Source organism: Colossoma macropomum, unplaced genomic scaffold (genome assembly GCF_904425465.1).
Source record: "Colossoma macropomum unplaced genomic scaffold, Colossoma_macropomum, whole genome shotgun sequence".
Taxonomy (NCBI): Eukaryota; Metazoa; Chordata; class Actinopteri; order Characiformes; family Serrasalmidae; genus Colossoma; species Colossoma macropomum.
In genome coordinates, this window is record NW_023494802.1 from 37,297,853 (window position 1) to 37,323,270 (window position 25,418).

Below are 25,418 nucleotides of genomic sequence, written 5' to 3' on the forward strand. Positions count from 1 at the left end.
TTTGTTTTGGTTTGAGGTGGGCGAGTTTTGTTGGAAGCGCAGTGTACAAAACTCATAGTGAAGTGTTCGTGTGGGTGGGCTGTGGTGGGGTGGGAGTGGACGGTTCCCTAAGCAGCTGGACAGAAGCTTTGGTCAGTTTCATGCCAGAATAAACAACAAAAACAAAGCATCATATATATAATATAACCCAGTAGGCACTGATTTCCCAGTTTGAGTCTATATGGAAAGTTATAAAGCCTCCTTCAGTAGCAGAAGGTCTGCACGCTCGCGCTTACGTTCATGCATGCATGTATGCATGCACATGCATGCACGCGCATGTATACATCGCGCACGTGCACGTGGGTCGCGGCTCGTGGTCACGCGAGAAGCGGCGAGAGCCCAGCGCGCGTGCGCAGGCGTGCCGGCGCGAGCTCGCTGTCAGTCTGTCGGCGGCGCGAGCCACAGGGCGAAAACAAAACAAAACAACACAACAGCGGGCGAGCGGAAGGGAGCGGGCGCGCGCTGCAGATCCGTTTGTTTGTTTGTTTGTTTGTGAGTGGTTGAGGCGAGTGCAGAGCATGCAGGCGGATTTCGGGAGGTTCACGCACGCGGTGGTGCGCGCGGTGCCCGGCTCGCTCGCGGCGGAGGCGCTGCGCAGCGGCCCCGCGGAGGTGCAGGTGGACATGGAGGCGGCACGGCGGGAGCACGAGCGCTACGTGTCGGTGCTGGAGAGCGCGCTCGGGCTGCGCGTGGTGCAGCTGGAGGCGGACGAGGCGCTGCCGGACTGCGTGTTCGTGGAGGACGCGGCGGTGGTCTGCGGAGACACGGCGCTCATCACCAGACCGGGGGCGCCCAGCCGGAGAGGAGAGGTGACGCTTATGACCTGCTGTATGAATGAAAGCTGTGATGACGCCCAGTGTGAATACAGAAAGCCTCTGCTTTAAGGCTCGTGCGTTAGAAAAGATCAGTGCAACCAAGTGCAATGGCACTGACACTGCATGGACCAGAAAATGCACGTGCATTTATGAGATGAAGCAAAGTGGTGATACTCAGTTAACAGTGCGAGTCTGCGCTTCAACCTGGTGTGCTTTAAAATAACTTGTTGCCAGGCTGTGCAGTAGATCTCTATAGGAAGGTGCAGCAGGTTTAGCCAAGTGACTCTTTTGCTCTAGTCGTCTGAAGTTACCAAGCGCACGTGGAGGCAGATCTGCACGTGCTGGTCCTGTCCAGCCCCTCCAGAGAGGGGGACATGGTGGCCACGCCCTTGGAAAACCAAAACATGTTCTTTAGCACAGTCCTGGAGCCCGCCTGCTCTACATATTCAGGTCTTTTCCCTGATCTGATCCAACTAATCTGCAGATCAACAGTCCCTTCCTGAGTTCAGAGCAGGATGTGAGCTAAACCTCAGAGATTTACATTATAGTTAAGACTTGCATTGTTACCTGTAAGTGTCATCAGTACTTGGACGGCCTTCTGCAGCCTTGTTCAATTGCCCGAGCAGAGCAGGTGCCGTTGCATCAGGTCAGTTTGGACTTTGCTCTGTGCTGATCTGTGCACCTCAGAAAAAGTGGCGTGTGCACGGCCTGCCTGTAGAAAATACTGGAATATGGGTTGTTTTGGGTGGGTTGAGGAGCTAAAACATTACTCAGAGGTGCTACTTCAATGAAAAATGTCTCACATATAAGTAAAAGTAGCTTCTAAAACCCACCTAGAAAAGCATCAGATCCATAAACAGCTCACATACTGAGCTCCCTGTAGAACTGCAGTGCATCCAGTATCTGTTAGCGTAGGAAATTGTACTCAAAGCAGCATAAGTGCTGAACCAACACAGCAGAATGAAATTAAACCCATGCACTGTAAACAAAAGAAAGCCTTATATATAAAACTAAAGCTATAGTTCATAAAGTGCTGCTTATGCAGGCTTTGGGTAAACCCTGAACTGCTGCATGCAGATAACCACTCATTTAATGTATTTAATTAGCAGAAAACATTAAGTTCGTGGGAGAGATGTTATGTTTAGTCTGGCCAAAAATTCTGTCCACAATTTGCTGTCCATGAATACGGCCGAGTGTTGAGTTGTGACAATTCCTGATAGGAGGTATAAAGCTTCTCTTCTTATGAATAGCTCATTGTGCAGAAACGCAGCATAGCTTTCTGTGACCTTATTTGAGCTATAAAGACTGGCCATCGCACACACACACAATTCTTGTTGTCACCGTGTTATGGAAAGCCCTCCTTTATGCCCAAACAGGCTCACACTGTTTGGTATGTTGTTTATAATGAGGTCTTTCTGTTCTCTCAGTTCTGGACTTGTTTAGAACTTTAATCAAGACCGAAATGTTGATCTGAAGCCAAATGTATCCCACAAAGTTTATGTGACCCAACCCACAGCACTGAGTTTAGAATTCAAACCTGACCGTAGGCTGACGACATTGTCTGAACCCAAGTGTAGCATGACAGAATTCTGTCTCTGTCTGACTGTAGCCCAACAAAACTGTATCTGAATCCAGCTGTATTCCGAGAAAACTCTGTCTGAATCCAACTGTAGACCCAAAAATTAGTCTGAATCCAACCGTAGCCCAACAGAATTCTGTCTGAACCCGACTATAGCCCAACAAAAGTAGTCTGTATCTGACTGGAGCCTGACAAAATCATGTCTGAACCTGACCATAGCTGACAATTTTTTGTCCGAACACATCTGTAGCCCAAAAAACTGGTCTGAATCTGATTGTAGTCTAACAAAGTTTTGACTGAATTCGACTGTAGCCCACAAAATTATGTGTGAATCCAACTGTAGCCCAGAGAAATTGGTCTGAATCTAATTGTAGCCCAACTAAATTCTGTCTGAATTCGACTGTAGCCAAAAATTCTGCCAACTGTCACCAACTAAATTCAGTCTGAATGCGACTGTGATCTGGTTCTGTGTGGTCTGAGCTGGAGAATCAGTCTCTCTAATTGCCTATTTTTCTGCTTGTGTCCCTGTGGCTGAAACTGTTTTACTTTTAGCTTGGAGCTCAATTACCTAGGGGGAGACCTTGATTACCTCCAGGGAGATCCTTAGAGCATCTCACTCTAGCAGAGCATGGTCTGGATGCGTGAGCAGGCAGGCTGTTGCTGAGGGACTTAAGCTGCTTTTTTCAGCCGCAAAATTGTCTTCCTCATAAACATTAAAGGGCTAAATCTTGAGTGGTTCCCAGCTGTGCGGACTGCACCACGACTAAGACTCGTAAAGGACTTGACACATTGCAGTACCTGCTAAACCTAATCCCCTAGAGCCTAATTAAGTGATATCGTCTGTGATACCTACTGTAACATTGTGTAGAGTGTAAGTTCAGTACAGCGTTGAAAATCATTGTGCCGAAATTTTAATTACTGTATCTCTAATATGCCAAACGGACTCTTCCAGAGTCTCTCTTTTACTGTCCTTTGTGGAATCTAGGCAGAGCCTTTGCTTTGCATGCATCCACATAACTGGGCTTTTTTCAGAAGTCGCTCATAAATTATAGATATTTTCTGACTTATTTGCTAATAAGACATTGACAGTGTTCTGTTTGAGGACTCAGTAATTACAGCTCTGTTGAATCAGATCTGAACATATGTTTATCATTATAGTCCTGCTGCGTAACCTCGGCCTTTGATGTGCTCGTGTATGGGCTCAGATATGGGAGTGGGCAGGCCTTGTTTTCCAGATAAATTCAGTCGCATTGCTGCAGTTGGTTTTCAGGGTGGTAAAGCATGTTCCGAGTGCAACTGCAAGTTTGTATTCGCCCTCTTCCTTTATTTATAGTGCGTTTAACCAGTCAAACTCGCTTCACTTAGTTCCAAAGTAGAATAGCAATGAATCTGAACATTGCTGTTGATCTTATTTGGAACAACAATGAACTTCCTCATGAAGCCATTATAAATACTAGACAGTCAATAAAAGGGAATTCCACTGAGTTTTCCAGTTTTCTGCAGATGTCAGAGTGGTTTGATGTGAAGTGGTGCTTTCAAATTTCTTTAGTGGGGTGGTGATATGAACCAGGAGGTCTTATACTGCCTTTTTATAGCCATTTTATTGGCTATCCAAAACCACCAGTGAACCTACATGTGTCTTCTGAGTGATGATAAAACAGCACCTTTCTGCCAGTAATATATTTAAAAATATGTTTTAGGCCAAAACCTTTTCAGAACTGTTGGACAACAATGTCTCAGACATCAGGCAGTGGATTCATAACCATTTAATGTAATAACTGTCTGTGAGGGAGCTTTTAGAGGAGGACGTCTGGTTCCTATCACCACCACTGTGAACAATTCTGACTTGTTTCTCTAGAACAGAGCTTTTCACATCCGACCACTCTGAATGACTTTGTTTAATCATTTAAATATACACAACTTAAAGTCTGCAGGATACGGCCAAAATTACATACTGGGATTTGGATTATGCTGCTACTTGTGGTCATAATATCACTTAAAATAAATTAAAAACAGACTAGTGAACCTTTGATGTGGCCTGAATAAAGATTGGCCTGCATTGACTTCGACCGAAGTTAGTATGTTACATTGTTATTATACACCGATCAGGCATAACATTATGACCACCTCCTTGTATCTTTTACCCTGTTTTTCAGTGGTCAGGACCCCCATGGACCCTCACAGAGCAGGTACAGTGTAACTGCAGTGCTGAGAATGATCCACCACCCAAATAGTACCTGCTCTGTGAGGGTCCATGGGGGTCCTGACCACTGAAGAACAGGGTAAAAAGGGGCTAACAAAGTATGCAGAGAAACAGATGGACTACAGTCTGTAACTGTAGAACTACAAAGTGCACCTATATAGCAAGGAGGTGGTCATAATGTTATGCCTGATCAGTGTATAATGTTGTACAGTTACAACTTGTGAAATCAGGCGAAAACATTGATTCATCAAAACGTCCTATGATTGGTCAGGATGCTCTTAGCACACAATAAAACATTTGCGATTGGCTAGAGGCTCATATTACAGCCTTCTTAGTGCTGCAGAGGCCATCATGATACTTCTGATCTCTGTTTTACTGCAGTACCACTAGATTCATTTCAGTTTATATATTGTACCATGTGTACGAGTGAAGGACATTGTAGGAACTTCTGTCTCTGTCCAGCTGCTGAAGTATTACCCCTCCCCCCACCTCTGTAGTGGATGTTAATGGGTTTAAACGTCTCACTGACTAGGGCTGGAGATTAGCATAATCCTATTCGTTTTGTGGACTAAGTCTATTTAGAGTGATTACGCCATTTAGGTGAGTTGACTAATCAAGTATGAAATGGATTCCTGGTTTGTTTGTTATTTTAATTAAATAATTGGAACATTTGTGTAATTCAGCTCTGCAGACCAGCGAAAATGGCTTGAGGAAAAATAACGTCGATAATAAAATTTAGGAAGAAGCATTTCAGGAACGGCACAGACTGCTAGAGTGAAAATCTCAGGCCTGTGAGAGTTTAAATAGACTAATTAAAGAAGTGAAACCCACAATGCCATAACTGAAGGTTCATAACCCAAGTATAAATGTGTCTGATTGGCTAAAATCTCCATAAGCAGAAGAGAGAAGAAGCCTGGCAAGAAGTGAGACTCAGATGTTTATCTTCCTCTGTTCTGGTGGATGTAGTGACTTTGCTTTCTTCATTTTCTCCGGTTCGGTTGGAATTAAATAACCGCTGCGGGCGGCCGTCATCCAAGCATGCTGCTTCTTAACAAATCGCCCGCGTTCTCTTATTTAAGCGCCGCGCGGCATTGAACTATTTAGGTCAGAAATATTTAGGTCACGGTGTGCCCGTCAGTGGTTAAGTTTGAGTGAAATTGAGTCTGCGTCTCAAGGCGAGGCAGTCCAGGAGAACGTCCAGGAAATGGCTCTTGTCTGCATCTCTTCCAATAGAGAGGAAGAATGAAGACAGAGCCGCACCTGGCCGGGACAGAGCCTCCTGTTCGTCTGCGAAACATCCACACCAGACACCAGAGTGGTTGAGTTTAAATGCAGTTGGTCTCAGCAAATACCAGCCGTTCTGAATACAGCAGTGTCTGGATTTGACGCAGGCCATTTGCGCAAGAGACGCTGCCTCCAAAAATCGCTGTTCGCATTGTTAAGCTTTTGACCGATGCAGTTTTCAGACAAAAGCGTAAAACATTTTGACAGACGTTTCCAGTGTTTCCACGTTTATTTAAGATTAAAAAGTTCTACAGAAAAAACTGTCAAAATTTTAACATGCAACTCATTTTTAACGTTAACTCATTTTCCTAGTTTGACTCTTCAGATCATCCGTAGTAGTGAATGCTGAAGCCCAGCTGCAGCGCACTGTATGTTGCTCTGATGCAATCTGTGACTGTAGCGCTCTTGTTCAAATACAGCTTTTAAATGGCTTTTAAATACCTTCAGTAACGCCAGCGGACTGGGCGAACTATGGATAAATCAACAAGCACCAAACTAACAAAAGACAGCAAAGTGCAGCTGCAGTTCCCCTTGAGAGCTTCCACTGTAACGAGAATCCATGAGCTGTATGAACGAGAGCGTGTTGATGGCTTCAACATATTAGGGGGAAAATAAAGCATAAAATGTGGCCTGGGCGAAAGTTATGGCACATTTTATATGTATGTATGTTTTATTTTTTTTCCAGGATGTTAAACTCTAAGGCCAGGCATACACTGCGAGTTTGAATTGGCCGTTGTCGTTTGAATCGCCAACTGGCCATAGCAAACGACGGCCGATGAAGCTGAAATTCGGGCCGCTCATGAAATTCAGTCAGTTCAGACCAAATCAGGCTTAAAAACTGGCTAAACTGCACAGTGTTTGTCTTGCTTAATGTGATAAATAAACCAGAATTGTGCATTAAAATTTGTAGGAAAATGCTGTATTTAATTATGTTCTCTGTAGAGGATGTGTTCACTTATTTTCACTTTAAAACATCAACAAAACGTCATTTGACCAGAGGTGTTCACACTTTTTAATACGAGTGTGTATCAGGCTGAGTTACAAAAACAGCCTGTTATTCTAATTGATGAAGAGAGGTTGAAATTAAGTCATAAAAATGATGTGTGACAATTTTTGGTACATAAACCCACACAAACGTTATAAGTGGACCTAAGGAACAAAATAGAACTTCAGAAAAGTGTAAAAATGTTTCATCTTCATCATAAGCAGATGGTCTGTTATCTGTTTTAGTCTTTCACATGTGAGAAAAGCCCTCATTAATACGCAGGGATCCCTCTGAACGCGGTGCCCAAGGAACAAAGCTGTACAGTGTGTTAAAGTGTGTGTGGACTGGTAGTAAAATCTTGACCTTTGGACTGTGTGGATGCTGGTTAATCATGAACCACATCATTACTGGTATTAATACACAAACTCAGCTCTTCAGCTGCTGATCTCGTACAGGTCAGACAAGCACTTGAGATCGTGTTCCCCTCGAAAGAGAAGCTCAGGTCTCTATTAATCTCTTATCAAAGTGGTTCCACTTCATAGCAGTGACTCAAAATACTTTATTCAAATTCTCCACCTGTTAACTTTGCAAACTTTCCCAAATATAATCTGCGATTTCTTGCTAGAAAAAGCTGTTTATCATTTTTGCCCTGATACTCGAGTTATAATGTGCAAAAATGGCCTTATTTTTGCTCGGCCATTTTCCAACCTCTCTTTATCCCTCATTAAACAGGCTGTTTTTGTTACTGTGCCTTTAAGAATATGTAAATGATCTCTCTTCTGATTGGCTCCACTGTTTTGCACCACATTCGAAAAGCAGGCTGGGCTACTTTAGCCAACTGCTGGGGCTGAGGAGGTGGATATACGTACATCTGTACTGTATACATTTCTGTTTCTAACACTCCACTGAAACCAGGTTAGACTTGAATTCACAGTCAGTGACGTATCTAGAACTTCCAGAACGCCTAGAGTAACATTGTAATCTTGGTCCCATTGTAAATCAGAATGTAATTGGTTGGTTCCACTGCCACTTCCCAAGTATTAATTAACGTTAATTTGATGCATTAAGGATTCAGTTCAGCTCTTGAAGTCCTAATCAGTAGGATGGCTCGCTTGGCTGTTTCTGCCTAGGTAGAACAGAGAAAACAGTCCTAATTGGGCAATTTTATGTTGGGCGTTTCAAGAATTTAACCAAAACTTAACAGTATGTATTAGTTATGCAATGTTTGAGGAGATCAAATACACATTGTGTTAAATGAAAGGAGCTAAAAATTACAGATGTGGTCTTATCTGAATGCCTAGGAGGCCCTGAGGGCTCCACTCTGATATACATAGTATATACTGTACTTCACATTATCAGTCCAACGTCACACCAGTGAGTTTTGTGCTTAGCTGATCAACTTGAACTCGCCTTTGCTGTTATCACACGTCCTTTACCATCTGCTGAGGGTGTGTGTGTGTGTGTGAGTATTGACGTATTGATTGGTCTAAGTACTGTCTCTGTGCTCAGTGAAGTGTCACCAATAGACTGTGACAAAGCTGAGCACTTAACCGTCCCCCCATTACACACGCTGTAGTGGGCTGCGGGATTGATTTTGTCCAGCTTGCTGTGCTGCCTTCATTTCTATTCATGCTGCTAAACAATGCATCAGCCTTAACTGGCTAACACTGAAGTTAAGCCATTGGAGACCAGCTTGCATGATGAATTTACACCGTGCAGGTTACAGAATACCGTCTACAGAGGGGTCTTATTGCTTACCCAATGAGCTCTGGAAGTGTTACGACTGGACGGAGTTCAGTCTTTAGCTGACGTGGGCTTTTTCAACTGTGTTATCATTGCAGTAAAATGTTACCTATTACAGGGGTTGATACACCGATCAGGCATAACATCCTGACCACCTCCTTGTTTCTACGCTCATTGTCCATTTTATCAGCTCCACTTACTATATAGGTGCACTTTGTAGTTCTACAATTACAGACTGTAGTCCATCTTTTACCCTGTTCTTCAGTGGTCAGGACCCCCGTGGACCCTCACAGAGCAGGTACTATTTAGGTGGTGGATCATTCTCAGCACTGCAGTAACACTGACGTGGTGGTGGTGTGTTAGTGTGTGTTGCGCTGGTCTGAGTGGATCAGACACAGCAGTGCTGCTGGATATTACAGTCTGTAACTGTAGAACTACAAAGTGCACCTATATAGTAGGTGGAGCTGATAAAATGGACAATGAGCATAGAAACAAGGAGGTGGTCACAATGTTATGCCTGATCGGTGTAAATGTAACGTTTAACTTGGTGATCAGAGCCTGTTGTACAGTTACCCCCTGCTAAACGTGACCCTGTTCTGTCAGGCCCCTCGTTTCGCACTTTTCTTAACATTAACTCATTTAGTCCTTAATTCTTCTTTCAGGACTCAAGCTTGTTCCTTTTTAGACGCTGTTTTGGTCCATGATGTACTGAGAATATTGACTCAAGGCGTCTGTAGACACCTCTGCCAACATCATCCACCTGCAAACCTGGAAAGCCAGCAGCAGGTCTAGACCTGCAGTTTCAGGGAAGTGTTTGTTGCTAACCTGGCTTGTACATCACTATAAAAAAAGGAAAAAGATGTGTTAAACTCTTTTATGTGTTTGGTTGGACAGCCACAGGTTATACTAGTTAGATAGCTACCCATATAAGTGTTACGCCAGCGCAACCTTGGCTTACCACCAAAACCAGGATATGTGGTGTTATGGATGCTCTAATGCTGAAACATCAACAGAGCAGCACCAGACCGTCATGAACCATTTTAGACCAGCATGAAATTTATGCTGGTCCAAATTGTTTTTTTCAGCAGGAACAACAAGCTATTTAAGTAGTATGCTAGCACAGCATTAGTAACCTAAGTGTTATATTAGCACAGAACTAGCTATTTAAGTAGTATGCTAGCACAACATTAGTAACCTAAGTGTTATACTAGCACAGAACTAGCTATTTAAGTAGTATGCTAGCACAGCATTAGTAACCTAAGTGTTATATTAGCGCAGAACTAGCTATTTAAGTATGATGCTAGCACAACATTAGTAACCTAAGTGTTATATTAGCACAGAACTAGCTATTTAAGTAGTATGCTAGCACAACATTAGTAACCTGTGTTATATTAGCACAGAACTAGCTATTTAAGTAGTATGCTAGCACAACATTAGTAACCTAAGTGTTATATTAGCACAGAACTAGCTATTTAAGTAGTATGCTAGCACAACATTAGTAACCTGTGTTATATTAGCACAGAACTAGCTATTTAAGTAGTATGCTAGCACAACATTAGTAACCTAAGTGTTATATTAGCACAGAACTAGCTATCAAGGTATTTTGCTAGCACAGCATTAGTTACCTAAGTGTTATATTAACACAAAGTGGTCAGCCTAAGTATTGTGTTAGCCCATTAACTTACTAAGTGTTTCTAGCACAACATTAGCTATTTAAGTATCATGCTAGCACTTGAGTCAGCTAATATAATAGCACATATCTAGCTATCTAACTGGGCCAGCACAACATTAGTTACCTAAGTGTTATACTAGCGCAGAATTACCGTCTAACTGCTATAGCACAACGCTGGTTATGTAAGTGCTATGCTAACATCAGTGACAAAAGCGCTGCGTCTCCCCGTTTCAGCCTCTCAGATTTGATTGATTGTGTTTGTAGGTTGGAAGCAATCTGCTGGAGAGTAATGGCAGCTCTTGTTCTTCTAACAGGAAGCTTGCATGGATCAAAGTCCTTATAAACGTTCCTTTTCCGATACTCGCTGGGCACAAACGGTTGTTGTGGTATTTCCACGGCCTGTGGCCGAAGTTAGTCATCAGTCTTTTGTTTTCACGAGAGACAATGGCCGGTGGAAAGAACTCACAGCCTGAACGTCACGGTCAAGTTTTCAGCCTCATTGACTTCTTGACTTTGACGGGTATTTTCCCAATAGGCTTCCTTACGACTGTTTATGAGGTGCCATACACGAATTTGGCCACCATTGTTCGAATCGGAATCTTTTATTTTCCAAGTACAGGATGTACAAGGAATTCCTCTTTGTGCAGGTATCCGCTTAAATTCCAATTAAACGCAAATCATACACTGTATGAACACTGGTAGCATAAAAGGAGCGGAATGCTGATAATGATACTGATGATGTTAGTTACAAAATATGTGCCGCTCTCATTAATGAAGTTACTGAACCAACGTCTCCTGACGTGAGTGACGTACCTGACATAGCTTGTTTTGACTAGATGACTTTGTTTTGTTCTGCTTTACGTAAATTTACACCAAAGAAAAACTTACACCATAACGTAAACGTTAACCAGACAGAAACCAAGTTCCCAGAAAACTTTACTTTAAGAGAAAACTTAAACTTTACAAAAAGCTCTCGCATCATACACCGATCAGGCATAACATTCTGACCACCTCCTTGTCTACGCTCACTGTCCATCAGCTTTTAAACCCCCTTAGTGTCACTGCTGGACTGAATAGTCCACCAACCAAAAATATCCAGCCAATAGCGTCCTGTGGGCAGCATCCTGTGACCACTGATGAAGGACTAGAGGATGACCAACACAAACTGTGCAGCAGCAGATGACCTATCATCTCTGACTTTACATCTACAAGGTGGACTGACAAGGTAGAAGTCTCTAAAAGAGTGGACAGTGAGTGGACACAGTGTTTAAAAACTCCAGCAGCACTGCTGTGTTTGATCCACTCGTACCAGCACAACACACACTAACACACCACCACCACGTCAGTGTTACTGCAGTGCTGAGAATGATCCACCACCCAAATAGTACCTGCTCTGTGAGGGTCCATGGGGGTCCTGACCACTGAAGAACAGGGTAAAAGGGGGCTAACAAAGTATGCAGAGAAACAGATGGACTACAGTCTGTAACTGTAGAACTACAAAGTGCTCCTATACAGTAAGTGGAGCTGATAAAATGGACAATGAGCAGAGAAACAAGGAGGTGGTCATAATGTTATGGCTGATTGTTGTATAGTTTCCAAAAGTAGTTCTTTAAAGGTTCTTTAAAGAACTGAAAGTTCTTCTCTGGCGTTGCTTCAATGTGCCACCTTTTATTGTAGCCAACATGTCGCTGCGTTAGGAAGGTCTTTATTTAGGAAGTTTTGTTCTGGAGGGAGAAGCTGCACATGTGACATTTGGTACCGTTCTCAGTCTTGGCAGCCTGTTTTAGCTTCTTCCATTAGCCGCGTGCTGCTGACCTATGAGGTAGGTTTATATGGTAGTGTTTTGGAGCAAGATGAAGATTTAGACTCGGCACATATGAAAAGCCGCACGGATCGAATCCAACTTTGCGTCATATCATCGGCATTCCTCTGGCCGGTGCGTGGTGTCTTGAAAATTCCAAGCGGAACTCCAGTGACCTTTACAGAGCAGACTCAGGAAGTGCTTGTGTATGTTAGCTCCAAATGCTTCTTCAGGAATGTCTCGCCCAGCTCACCCACTCAGCAGACTCCCTGATGTCATGCTGGATCTGGAAACCAGTTCCAGGATTAGTTCATATAGTCAGTTGGAGAAGTACTTATGGAAGTATAATGATGGTTAGGCCAACAATCAGATTTAGCCAGATTTAGTTTTCCTCCCTTATCCCAAATGTAGCCTATCAGCCGAGGTGTTTGGGTCTGAAGTTTGCTTCTCAAGTTTTGTCCCAGAGGAAAAAAATGCTCCCATTGTTATTAATTGTTTTGATAACAGTTTTTAATAAATATAAATAATTGATCATTTTCTGAAATACCTGAACTCATTGAACTCTTTCTGTGTGCTACAGGATCATCTGGGGAAAATAACTAATTGGATTTTTCTGTCTAAAATTGCAACGATGATTTAAATTGCATCTATTTTCTGCAAATTAAGGTTCAGGCCTGTTTTTGTTGGGCAAGAAGACAGAGTATCCACCTTTTCTGTCTTGAGACTTGACCTGAATTCAGTGTGCCAGTAAGTTATGGTTGTGATGTCACAACACATGGAGGTTTGGTTGGATCTCATTGGTCTAACTCATCTACAGGCAGCTCTCAAGCTGTGTGTTAATTTCCACACTTAAAACTTAAGACAACGATTTGATAATGTGGCCTATAATTTAAAAAATGGAGCTATTGCGATTTGAATTTTGCGCGCTGTGAAACTGCGATTTCGACATAAAACCGATGGTTTTATAACTGATGGCACAGTGGTCACCAACCCTCCTCCTGGAGATCTACTTTCTTGCGGAGTTTAGTTCCAACCTTTATCCGTTAAGCTAATAAGAGTTACTAAACACTAATACGTCTGATTCAGCCAATCAGGGACTTGGGAAGGGGTTGATTAGCTTGAGCTGGTGTGGCAAATTGGGGTAGGTACTAGGTTCTGCAGCAGGCATGTCAAACTGAGGACCTTCCAGGCCAAAGTGCTGCGGAGATCAGCATTTACCCTCATCTAACACTCTGAATTCAGTTCATGAAGGCCTCACTAATTACCTGATGAGCTGAATCAGGTGTGTTTAATGAGGCAGTGTGCTGAAGTCTGCCGTGTTTTGGCCCACCAGGACTAGACATGTGCTCCACAGGAAGGTAGCAGAGTTTGAGACCACTGCACTACCGATTTCCAGGAAAGGTCTGTTTCTGTCGAAGTCAGATTTTACCAGTGATTTTCAAAATGTGCTGAGATGTTAGTGTGGCTTTCAGTTTTGAGTTTTTAGGTCTTTCCCTATTCAAAGACACAGGCCTGGTATTGCATGAGCAGAAATAACTGCCCACCTTTATCCCTCTGGTTCCACACAGATAGCACACTTTGCTAGCTTACATCTCTGAGATTCATCAGAGCTTAATTTAGCAAAGTAGCAGTAAGAAATACTGAAACATTTTGTTAATTTCACACAGTGTAGTAACATAAACTCTGACCACGTTCATAGTTGGTGTAAAACATTTTCCCCGGGTTCTATTCCAGAGGCCCAGTTGGGTTAAAGCACGGAAACTGCATGCCTAAATCATCACACGCTCGCCTCAAACTGTGTCGGACTGTTAGGTAATCTCATACAGACTTGAAGGAACAGTGTGGCGAAAAATCTGATTTCCTCAAGGTTCCACTTAAACCAGATGTAGTCGATTAGCCAAAACAGGTTGGAGCCCAAATTTTGCCTCTTTAGAACTGGAGCGGTGAGGCTAACCTTGTTAACAAACAACAGAAGTCAGTAGTCACCTAAAGAGTTTCTATGGATACGTCACCAAAACCTCAGACCAGGTCTTCTTTAAGGTGGCACATGCTTGGTGATGTGGTTTAGGATGCAGGTTGAGTTACTATGACCTATAAAAATGAACACATTCATTACAGACAAAAAGGTCTGTATTCACAAACTGCCTCAGGAGTCAGTGCTGATCTGGAGTCAATGATCAATGACGGTCATAAATATGGAGGAATCTGATCCAAGATCAGTCCTGCTTTGCAAATACCAGCCCTGATGGTGTCTGATCTGGCTGCCCGTTCACTGCTTTTTGACTGAAATCAAGTCACTTTAATTGGAAGAAAACTCTACTCACCTTAAATTGCCCAGACCGCTGACCTCCAGGCTCAAATACTGACTCCAGATCAGCACTGACTCCTGAGGCAGTTTGTGAATACAGACCTTTTTGTCTGTATTGAATGTTTTGTTCATTTTTATAGGTCATAGTAAGTCAACCTGCGTCCTAAACCACATCACCAAGCCTGTGCCGCCTTAATGAAGACCTGAATGAGGTCTGAGTGGGTTGAAAGAAGTTTTGATGACGTATCCATAGAAACACTTTAGGTGACTACTGACTTCCGTTGTTTGTTAACAATGTTAGCCTCACCGCTTCAGTTCTAAACTGAAGAGGCAAAATTTGGGCTCCAACGTGTCGGCAAAGCAGCTACATCTGGTTTAAGTGGAACCTTGAGGAAATGTGATTTTTCGCCACACCGTATGAGTCTGTATGAGATTACCTGACAGTCCGACACAGTTTGAGGCGAAGTCGTGATGATTTAGGCATGCAGTTTGCGTGCCTCAACCCAACTGGGCCTCTGGAATAGAATTCCCAGCCGTTTGTGCATAACTGGCTGGGAATTCTGGAAGCCGCTCGAGACGTCGGGATGTTTTTCCTCAGTGCGGCGGAGTATCTTACCGCAGATCAGACAGCGCGGGCCTTTGTTTTGACTGTCTCAGTGTTGAGACGCTGCTGGTCGGAGCTCCTGGTACAGTCCTGGAAGACATCCGGTGCGGAAGTGACCCTGGTTTCCTCCCGCCGCTCCTGGTGTGTATGTGTGAAAGAGAGAGCGTGTTTATCCGGACGGCGTAGCGGCAGTTCCCACTGTCTGTGCCACATTCCTGCTCTTTAACCTTCCTCGCCCAGACCAGGGCCAGGACTTCTTTATTTAGTCCAGACTATACAGAAAACTCTCTGTGTGTGTGTGTGTGAGAGAGAGAGAGAGAGAGAGAGAGAGAGAGCTGTGCAGATGTGGTAGAGACTTTATTGTTGGATTGCATAAGCAAAGTTATGTGTCCAGAAGGTTCTTGATATAGAAGGTCTTGGGGTGCTGAAGGTTGTTTGTGATGCTTATGTTTGTATCTGTAGCCATGTGTCCAGAGCTGTGGTCACTCCGAACGCAAGTAAGATTTGCTCAGTGAGAAATAAATTTGCCTGTGAATTTGTAAACCTTTATCTACACTCTTAAAAAAGATGGTTCTTCAAGGGTTCTTTAGTGAACACAGTGGTTCTGGTTTATGCTTAAAGGGCTCTTTGCATGGTAAAATTGTTCTGATTGATGGAGAATATGTCGTTTATGGTTCTACACAGAACCTTTTTGAAAATATTTCTAGATAGCACAGTGTCAGTCTAGTAATAGCAGAAGAACCTGTTTGTACCATATAACCTTTTGAACAGCTGACATGAGTGACTCTGCAGTGAAAGGACTTCTGCAGTGCACCGTACACAACTTTGTGTAGAGGTGATGTTCGACTGTGCTGATTTGGCTGTTCAGGTCGGGATTTGTTCATGTAGCAACGTTACCCTCGGTCATCAGTTAAGATCAGATTTCTTCTGCTTATCAAAGCTAACATGTTAGTTCACCAGCTAACTAAGGGGTGTTCGTGTTCAGAGGTTTAGGTGTCTGAAAGGTGTTTTTCCTGAGCTGGAAGAATAAGTGTAGCTCATACCTGCAGCTCAGTCAGTGCAGCAGTGCCCCTCTACACATACATACATACACAGGGGGAATGTAGCATGTCCACTCAGTCTGAACATCTGCTGCACTGAGCCGTTCAGTCTGTGTGTGTGTGTGGGTCACATACCGCACAGCTGCACAGCTGTGACAGACTGAGGCGCGATCCAACAGCCAACTGTTAACCAACACGTTCAGGTCACAGAGTTCAACAGAGCAGTCAGTCTCTGCGGGAGGCCTGAACTGTCTGTCTGTCTGTGTATCTGTCTATCTGTCTCTCTGTCTACCTGTCTGTCTATCTGTCCATTTCTCCATCTATCTATCTATCTATCTATGAATCTGTCTATCTGCCTGACTATGTGTCTGTCTGAAAATTATATTGTGTATATATCTCATCGCTGTCCAAGAAAAAAAGAAACATATATATGTATATACATGTATATAAGTGTATATATATATATATATTGTGTGTGTGTGTGTGTGTGTGTGTGTGTGTATATATATATATGATTCCAGAGCTACTCTTTGCGTATGTGTGCCAAATTCAGCCTGGTTGACCTCTGCACGGTTGTATGTGTCAGTCAGAGTCAGTCCTCTTGACCTGGTCCTCAGGTTAGACAGTGACCTGGTTCACCTTTCTGTCTGTCAGCAACAGTCAACACAGCTGCACTCTCAGCTCACGCTGCTTCGCCTCAGCTGAACCAACGAAAACAGGAATAACTCACACTCGTTTCAGTGCAGTCAGCTTTCATATTCATTCAGATCAGATTCTGGACAGGGCTGCACAGACGTGAAGGTTTTTCAGCCTTGAGGAGTTTGTCTGTGTAATTATGACCTGGTTTAAAATGATCAGTAATATAAAGTGTGGGTCTGTGTCAGACACAGCGCCGTCCAATAATCTCACGTCAGATCTATTACTGTATGAAATAAAGTGTACAATAAAAAAATAGCACAGTTTTCCATCTTATCCCGAAAGTCATCGATCATTGGTGTTTGAAGTTTGCTTCTGCAGTCTTACTCTGGAGCTACGAGGCTATGAGCTAACCAGCGGTGGAAGCACACTTTCCTCAAACCGTGGTGAGTTGTTCAGTCATCTCAGACTTGATATTGCTTGCTTGATATTGATATTCCTTATGCATAATGATTAGGCTGTTCTTCTCCTTTTGCTCCCACGTTCTCCTGAGTGGTGAATCTTTCTGAATCCTTATTCTGGACCTATTACTGACAATATCCCAGAATTCTCAGCTGCATCTCTGACTCATCACCACAGGGTGGATGTGAACATTGCTGTGGTTTTGTGTCTTTTTTTAAGTGGATTAGGTAGATGAATTGCTGTACCAGTTGTCTGGTGATTCACGCATGCCACACACATGCACGCAGGCCTGGTGGAGACGAGCGAGTCTGATACTCTGAGCACTGAGATGAATGAATCTCAGATTCAGTTTTATTTTACCAGGTTACTCGTCCAGTATGGGGACCATTCTGCCAAAAAATCCCACAGTAAAACCAGCTACTTACAAATAATTAAACACTCGAGCTTGTTATGATCTGTTTAAACCCAAGACAATAGTAGTGACAGTAACATACTGAATATATCGCTGCTGTCTAAACAGAACCTCATATCTCCAAAATGGTGACTTTACAGGAGGAGGAAAAAGCGTACATTACTCTGAATGTAAGTCAATGGAACCAGACGTTTGTCCAAGTCTTTTTGGGCTGCTTCTTTTAGTCCATTCATCATGAAATTTACAAACAATGTAAAAGGCAACAGGCATTTTCAGATTATGACACAAGTTTAAAAACGTCGAAAATGGAGATTCCGACAGAAGCGATATACAAAATCCTAAAAAATGTAGATTCAGAATCTAGAATAGAGTTAGAATCTAATTTAGATTAGATTCATGAGTTTAATATTTAAATAAAAATAACTTTATTCAGAAAATGCAACAATTTCACTACCGAAACACAGAGTTTTTGTCCGTGGGCGGAGTCTTATTTTAGCCACGCCCCTGCATTTTAGAGCAGGAAGTGTGACTGCATCCCTGTCCCTCATGGCCACATGGTGAGCATTGATTTGAAGTAAATGTGTCCCAAAGTCTACAGATCAGTGTGTAACAATAAATTTGTCACTACCAAAACACATTTTCTCCAATTAAGTAAGTGTTTTTGTGTTTTAATGAAAATATCATGATTTTATGTGTGTTCAGCTGTTCGAAGCTGTGTTTTCTAGTCATGTACTGCCTGCGATTTGGTGAAGTTTCGGTAATGATTGTTTCGGTAGTCACAAAATGGAAAATTCAGTCACTTGTTTTAATAAAATAAACATGATTAAGGTGTAGAGATTTAAGTCTGAAGTTAAGCCAACTCTTGTTTATTAAAATGACTACATACCTTTCAGTTTGAGTAAACGACACCTGCTGTCATGTTTAATTAAAATAATCTGCTTAGAAAGACTATCAACGAGTGCGTCCCCCGACAGGAAGGCGGGGCCCGAAATCCGAGCCCAGATGAAACCCCTGCGAAGACAGCGGGGAGAGGATGAAATCTGCAAAGGAAGTGGGGGACGGCGCCGAGTCCCAAGGCCCACCTGGTTATGGAGGCGGAGCAATGGGCTCTTGTTCCCTCTTCACTCTTCTTAAAAGGTGCTTGTTGCTCCACTTCCGTCACCGCCCCGCTCTCCGGCTCGTCCCCTGGGATCAAACACGAGGCAAATTACAGTGGCCTCGCCGCAGGGACCGGAGGAGGTGCCCAGGAGCGGGGCTCGATACTCGTGCACCACCCGCCACTCCCTTGCGTTTTTCATCTTCTTCTCGTTGGGTTTCATCTGGGCTCGGAGTTTGGGCCCCGCCTTCCTTCCAGCTCTTGCGTCCACCAGGGCCAAGGGGATGGGCGCTTGGCACACTAGCTTTATTGAATATTATTATAATCAGTTATAATCAGTACTAACCAGACATGTGCCAGTCTTTGGTAATTCAGTATACTGAGATATTAATCATGCACAGTAGCGTTATGGACCCTTTGACACATCACTGCAGATCAGTCGAACAGGCGATTCCAGTAATATTCAGAGTTAAGATTTAAAGCTTAACAAAAAAAACTTAAACAGAGCATCACTCAATTAAAGTCAATCTTCCATGGAAGGTTTTGTTTTTTGTGGCGAGGGTACAGACAGTGGGGTGTAACGCAGAACAAATTTCAGCAACAAAAAAAGCTGTCAAAAAAAAAAACATATCCCTCCCCGATATCAAGTGACAAACAAAGCTGAACTGAAACTTGTGGTTAAGAAACACAGATGAGAGCTGTGCAGAGTCAATCCACTGTGTCGTTTTGGTCGAAAAGACATTGTGTTGCTTCAGACCATGAACCCAATTAGTGATACCGTAGCTGTCTGTGTGAAGTTTACCATAGTGCGTTTGTGGTTTGCAGGCAGAATCAGACACACATTTCACAACCCATTACTGTATTTCAGAAGATCCACACATGGAGTGGATCTGCGAGGAGCTTCACAGTAACACACCCAACTAAATAAATCAGAGATGAATGATGGGGAATGTATGTGTAGCAGCAGAGTTTGGAGAATGTCTGCACTAGTCAGTTATATAAGTTCTCTTTTCCATTGTGTAACTGTTTATTTTACAGCAAATAGCTCATCCTGGAGGCGGTGAGAGCAGTATGTGCATGCATTAGCTTTGAGGCGCTCATGGATATTATTGACTATTGCAATAATTTATAAGTGCTGATATGATGCAATTTGCGCCACATGATTTATTATTATTACTTCGCCTTTATTTAACCGTTCTTGCCTCATGGTCAACTGGGTTCACAATAGTGAAGCCTTATTCTCTGTTCATATTCTCTTCTGTCAGGGTTTTGCTATCCGGGGTTGACCAGAGGAAGATGGGTTCCCCTTTGAGTCTTGGTTCTGCTCAAGGTTTCTTCCTCCTGCTCTTAGTGAGTTTTTCTTTGCCACTGTTGTTACATCCATCTCTGACCTCACAACTGATTTGATTACAGTTCTTCATCTCTGACTTCAGAACCGTTGGATTAGATTATGATTCCTCATCTCTGACTTCACAACCGTTCGATTCGATTACGATTCTTCATCTCTGACCTCACAACCGTTGGATTAGATTATGATTCCTCATCTCTGACTTCACAACCATTCGATTAGATTATGATTCCTCATCTCTGACTTCACAACCGTTCGATTCGATTACGATTCTTCATCTCTGACCTCACAACCGTTCGATTAGATTACGATTCCTCATCTCTGACTTCACAACCGTTGGATTAGATTATGATTCCTCATCTCTGACTTCACAACCGTTCGATTCGATTGCGATTCTTCATCTCTGACCTCACAACCATTCGATTCTCTTACAGTTCTTCATCTCTGGGATGATGTTTAATTCAATGACAATTTTTCACTTCTAACCTCCTATGTAGCCTTAAAGCAACCGTCACTGGTTCCTGTGAAAGGCAGTAAATGAGAGACACTCTGAAGAAAGCAAGGGACGTAACGGCCATACATGCATCACATACATTTAATGCTGACGTAACAGAGTGGACAGTTTGTGTTCTCATCCAGGACCTGTTGAGCACTGTGTGGTGGCAGAGATCCAGTCCATGAGTGGGGTAAAAATGAAAAATCTGATTAATGATATTCTTGAAATCCTTTTCCTATGAGGTTTTTATGTATTGCATGGTGTATCACTCTAACAATACATAGCAATATAATCACAGTAGCCCAGACTCAGTACACACAAGACACAATAGCAGAGTGTTGTGATGCTTTGATGTGGACAGTTTAAGCTTCCTGGCACACACACACCCCAGTGAGGTTAGAAGCTGGAGGAAGTGGTGTGTGTCTCATGATGTGTGTGGTGATTCATCTGCTGGAGCTCACAGTGAGGTGAGGAGCTGGAGGAGCTGTTCCGGACATTCCTGCACATTCCTGAGCTCAGCAGGCCTCCAGTGCAGTAGAGTTCCCTACCGCAGTCCTGCACTGCTCGGTCCCCTCTAGCTCTTTATTTGTTATAACTGTAAGATGTACAGTACTGTGCAAAAGCCAGATAACACCTTTCATTTATTTCAGTTAATTCAGTTATTATTTTTCCATTCAAAATTGCCATTTATTACACGTTTCTCATTTTTCAGGAGAGATTAGAGTTTAAGAAGTGATTAAAAGCTACAGAGAAAGTGAGACTCCTAACAACCACCTGGAAGACCTGGTAGACCCCAACACTGCCCCCATCAGATAAACAGCACTTAAAGCTTTCATCTTTGAGAGAGAGGAGAAAATCAAGCTGCTTCAGATCTGAAAACATCCACAGGTGTTTCTGTCCATCCTTCCACTGTGAGAAGACGACTCAGCGCTGTGGGTCTGAAAGGATGTGTAGCTGTTAAGAAGAACCTCACTGAGAAAAGGAGACAGACACATCAAACAAAGAAGCTGAACAATGGACTGACCACCCCAGAGTCCAGACTTCAACATCACTGAATGTGTCTGATTACTTCAGAAAATGATGAGTTCAAATAGCCAGTAACACGATAATGATCTACAAATGATATATTGTGCTTCTAATCAGTTTTTCTCTGAGGTGTGTGTGTGTGTGTGTGTGTGTGTGTGTGTGCGTGCGTGCATGTGTGTGTGTGTGTGTGTGTTTGTGTGAGGGAGAGTTGGCTGAGTGTGAGCACATTGGTCTGCGCTGACCGCTGCACGTGCAGTAATCATCTCCAATTGATGAATCCTTCCTGTTGGCTAATCTCCGCCTCTACAGCTGACCAATCAAAACACACCCTCTGACTTTGAAAGGTCAGAGCACTGCAAACATCCTGCACTGTCAGCTGACTGAGCAGAAGAATCCTCTTCATCTGTTTAATTACCATCATAAGAACACGCTGAGCCAGAGAAACAGGGCTTACTAGGGGTCCAAGCACCAAAAGTGTTTGTTTTTGTTTTTCTTCTTCTTTTTCTTCTTCATCCTCTTCTGTATCTTTGACTTCACCTTCTTTGTTTTTGTCTTCTTCTCAGCGTCTTCTTGAGTCACTGTCGTTCAAGCATGTAAACCTCCCAGCATTGACTGTATTTTAAAGGTTTTATAGCTTCTAAGCTTCTGATGTGTGTTTTTGCACCGTTCTTTTACTTTTTGTGACCTTGTGGATTCATCTAGCTATCTTTCTGTCCATCTTTCTGTCCATCTATCTGTCCCTCAGTCTATCTGTCTATCTCCCTGTGTTTCTATGTTTTTGTCTATCTGTCTGTCTGTCCATTTCTTTATATATCTGTATATCTTTTTGTCTGTCTGTCTTTATTTATCTCTTTTTCTATCTATATATTTGTTTGTCTGTCTACATGTGAGATACGCAGTGAAACAGGAGCTCCTAACCTGCTGTGAGTTATGACCACAGTCAGGGTCTTAGTATGACATCATCCCCTCATCATCCACTCATAAAGAGCACACACATGTTGTATTGGCCTGACTGTGTGTGTGTGTGTGTGTGTGTGTCTCAGGTGATGTCATTGTTTCCCTTGTAACCTTTGCACTGGGGGCTGTGGGAACCCCTGACAGGTTTGATGACATCAGTGGCTTCAGGTCTACACGAGAGAGAGAGAGAGAGAGAGAGAGAGAGAGAGAGTGAGAGAGATGCACATATGCCTGATAATAATCAATTTCAAAAAATTGTTTAAAAAATATCAAAGTAAACCAAGTGTACCTAAGTAAACTAAGTAAAACTACATGTTTGGTTGCTTTAGCTTCCAAAAAAATTTAAAGGTGACCTCATTGGTATGTTACTTAGCTAAAATAGTAGTGGCAAACACTTTGTAGCCTAAATTCCTGTCTGTACTTTTGTCCATGCTTGTAGACGTCGTAGAGGGCCAGGAACCTTGTATGCATCTTCATGGACTCGTGGAAAAGTGAATGTTTACCTCTTTTCAGAGTTTTTCAGAGTTTCCTCAGTCTGTACCGTCCATAGATGGAAACTATGCTGCAATAACAGCTCATTTTGAATCCATCATTTCTGTGATCTCACCAAAAATGCACCTATTCACCCTACAGCAGTTTCATCTCTGACATCCAGTCAGAACAGAGCTTATTTACATACAGCAGTCCTAAAGGCACAGAAACAGAAACAAAAAAGGGTACATATAGTGACCCTCACAGAAAACAACAACATACAAGATGTTTTTAGACATGCAGTTTACAGTAATTGGTGGGATATAAGCTTCCATCACTTGTTAGCTGCCTTACTCTCGTAGCACAACTAAGAAGGAAACTTCAGACACCAAACATGCCTTGACTGATCGACTGCATTTGGCACGAGAGGGGAAGACTGTAAATCTGAATGATGGCTTGAACACTCTGCCCCATTTATTCCACTACATCTAATATTTGTTTACATCTCATCACAGCTCAGCTCACCTCAGAGGGAGGGGCAGGAGTGGACGGTGTGGGTGTAAGAGTGAGAAACAGAACCAGACAGAATCCACCAGAGGGTCTGAGCTCCATCACGCATATCCATCCACACAGACGCGCTCCTGTTTTCTCCATCAGCTCCACGCTGCTCCCCCTCAGTCTGGAGCTCCGAGCCTGACTTCAAACATGAGCTACTCCAAGAATGATAATGACAGAAACACACACGCTCCTTCTCCTTCTCTGTTCCTCCAGCGTGCGGGCGCTTCGGGCCTTTTTTGGAAACAGCGCGAACCTTTCGGGCCGTATTTTTGTTAGCGTGGTTTATCCTGCTGTTTTGGGGCTGATGGACAGACCAGGGGGCGGCGGCCGTTTGATTGGCAGGCAAGGTTTCGTCCCAGAGTGCACCTGTCCCATGCCGGAGCTTCGTAGGGGCCTGTCCCACGCTGCACCTCCGCATGCCGTTCCTGTGACAACACGTCTGCCTCGAGACGGCCTCGGCCTGCTCCAGATTCCGGCCTAAAGCTCTAATCCACTCCGACTTCTGCTATTCCGATCAGCAGCCTGATGCTTTTACGGAGAGCTTTTAACTGCCGTGGGCTTGTAATGATATTATTTTTCAGCATTTTTTGATATTGATGATGTGTCAAGCACATTTCAAATACAAGTCAGTCATTTTCTTTTAAAGAGTCAGATGGTTGCAGCGATTTGATGAAGTAGGATCGGGTTTGTATGTGAGGTTTAGCAGTGAGTGCTATGGCAACAGTGTAAATCACAGTGTATAATTAATTCATAATTAAAACTGTCAATTTTTTAAATATATCACGATATATACACTCTTAAAGATGGTTCTTCAAGGGTTCTTTAGTAAAAAGAATGGTTCTGTATAGGCCCATGAACCCTCTAAGAACCCTATGCATGAATGCTTCCATATAGGATCCTTTTGAAAAGGGTTCTTTATAGCACCCAAAAAGGTTCTTCCGTTGTTATGATGTCAAGCTTGTTACGACCCTTTTTGGTGCTGTGTAGAACCCTTTTCAAAAAGATTCTACGCAAACCATATATAGCACATTCTCTATCAATCTGAAGGCCCCTTTCATGATGCAAAGAACCATTTAATCATGCAGAGGGTGCTTTAAGTGTTTATGGTTCTATATAGAACCATTATCTTTGCTCAAGAACCCTTGAGGAACCATCATTTTTAAGAGTGTATTTATTCAGCTAAAACCCTTCACATGTTTAAATAACTAATCATTTTTGAAGGTAAACATTGGCTTATTATTCTGGGATGTCCCTTCACTTTTAGACATTTTAGTAACTAAAATAGATCTTAAATATTTTGCAACATAGTAGAAAAAAACTGAACAGTATATTGATGTCAGGATTGCTTTTTGACACTAGCCCCGCTAGTTCTACAAGGCTGAGGTTGTTTTTTTGTTGAATTTTCCGTTCCACCTTAAATAGAGCAGCAGCTACATTCTGGCACCTGAATGTAACTGCTGCACCACTTAAGGTGGACTGGAAAATTGAAATAAGAAACCAACTGTGGCTTCGTTGTTTGTTTCGTATCTTCGTCGTTCGCTTCTCTGACCATCAGACCCTACTGGGCTTATACTTGCTCACCAGCTGGTCCATGTCTTGTGCCGAAACGGCGCAGACGAGGCCCTGACCACAGCCTCATCTGATGCAGCTGACCAGGTCGGGGCTCCTCAGGCAGTACGAGAGGAAATGGAAATGCGACAGTTGCTCTGGTGTCCATGTCAGGACAATGCTAACCCCAAAAGACCAGCCGTTCTCAGCTGGACAGTTAGCAGTGTTAGCTAGCGAGCTACGTTTAGTGTAAATAAGGCCGTGAGTTTGATGAGAGGTTCTGAGAAGAGGAGCAGGTTGTGTGTCAGTGAGGTTCTTCTTGACAGCTACACATC

General features: G+C 43.1%; 1 protein-coding gene across 1 annotated transcript in view; it reads left to right on the forward strand.

The window, feature by feature from the left end:
* The first annotated feature begins 290 nt into the window (after positions 1 to 290).
* Positions 291 to 25,418, forward strand: part of ddah1 (dimethylarginine dimethylaminohydrolase 1) — an 89,713-nt gene continuing 64,585 nt past the window's right edge. Inside the window, exon 1 of the mRNA XM_036592399.1 lies at positions 291 to 848. Coding sequence (XP_036448292.1) covers positions 306 to 848 — 543 coding nt within the window. The 5' untranslated portion in view covers positions 291 to 305. The remainder of the gene's footprint in view (positions 849 to 25,418) is intronic.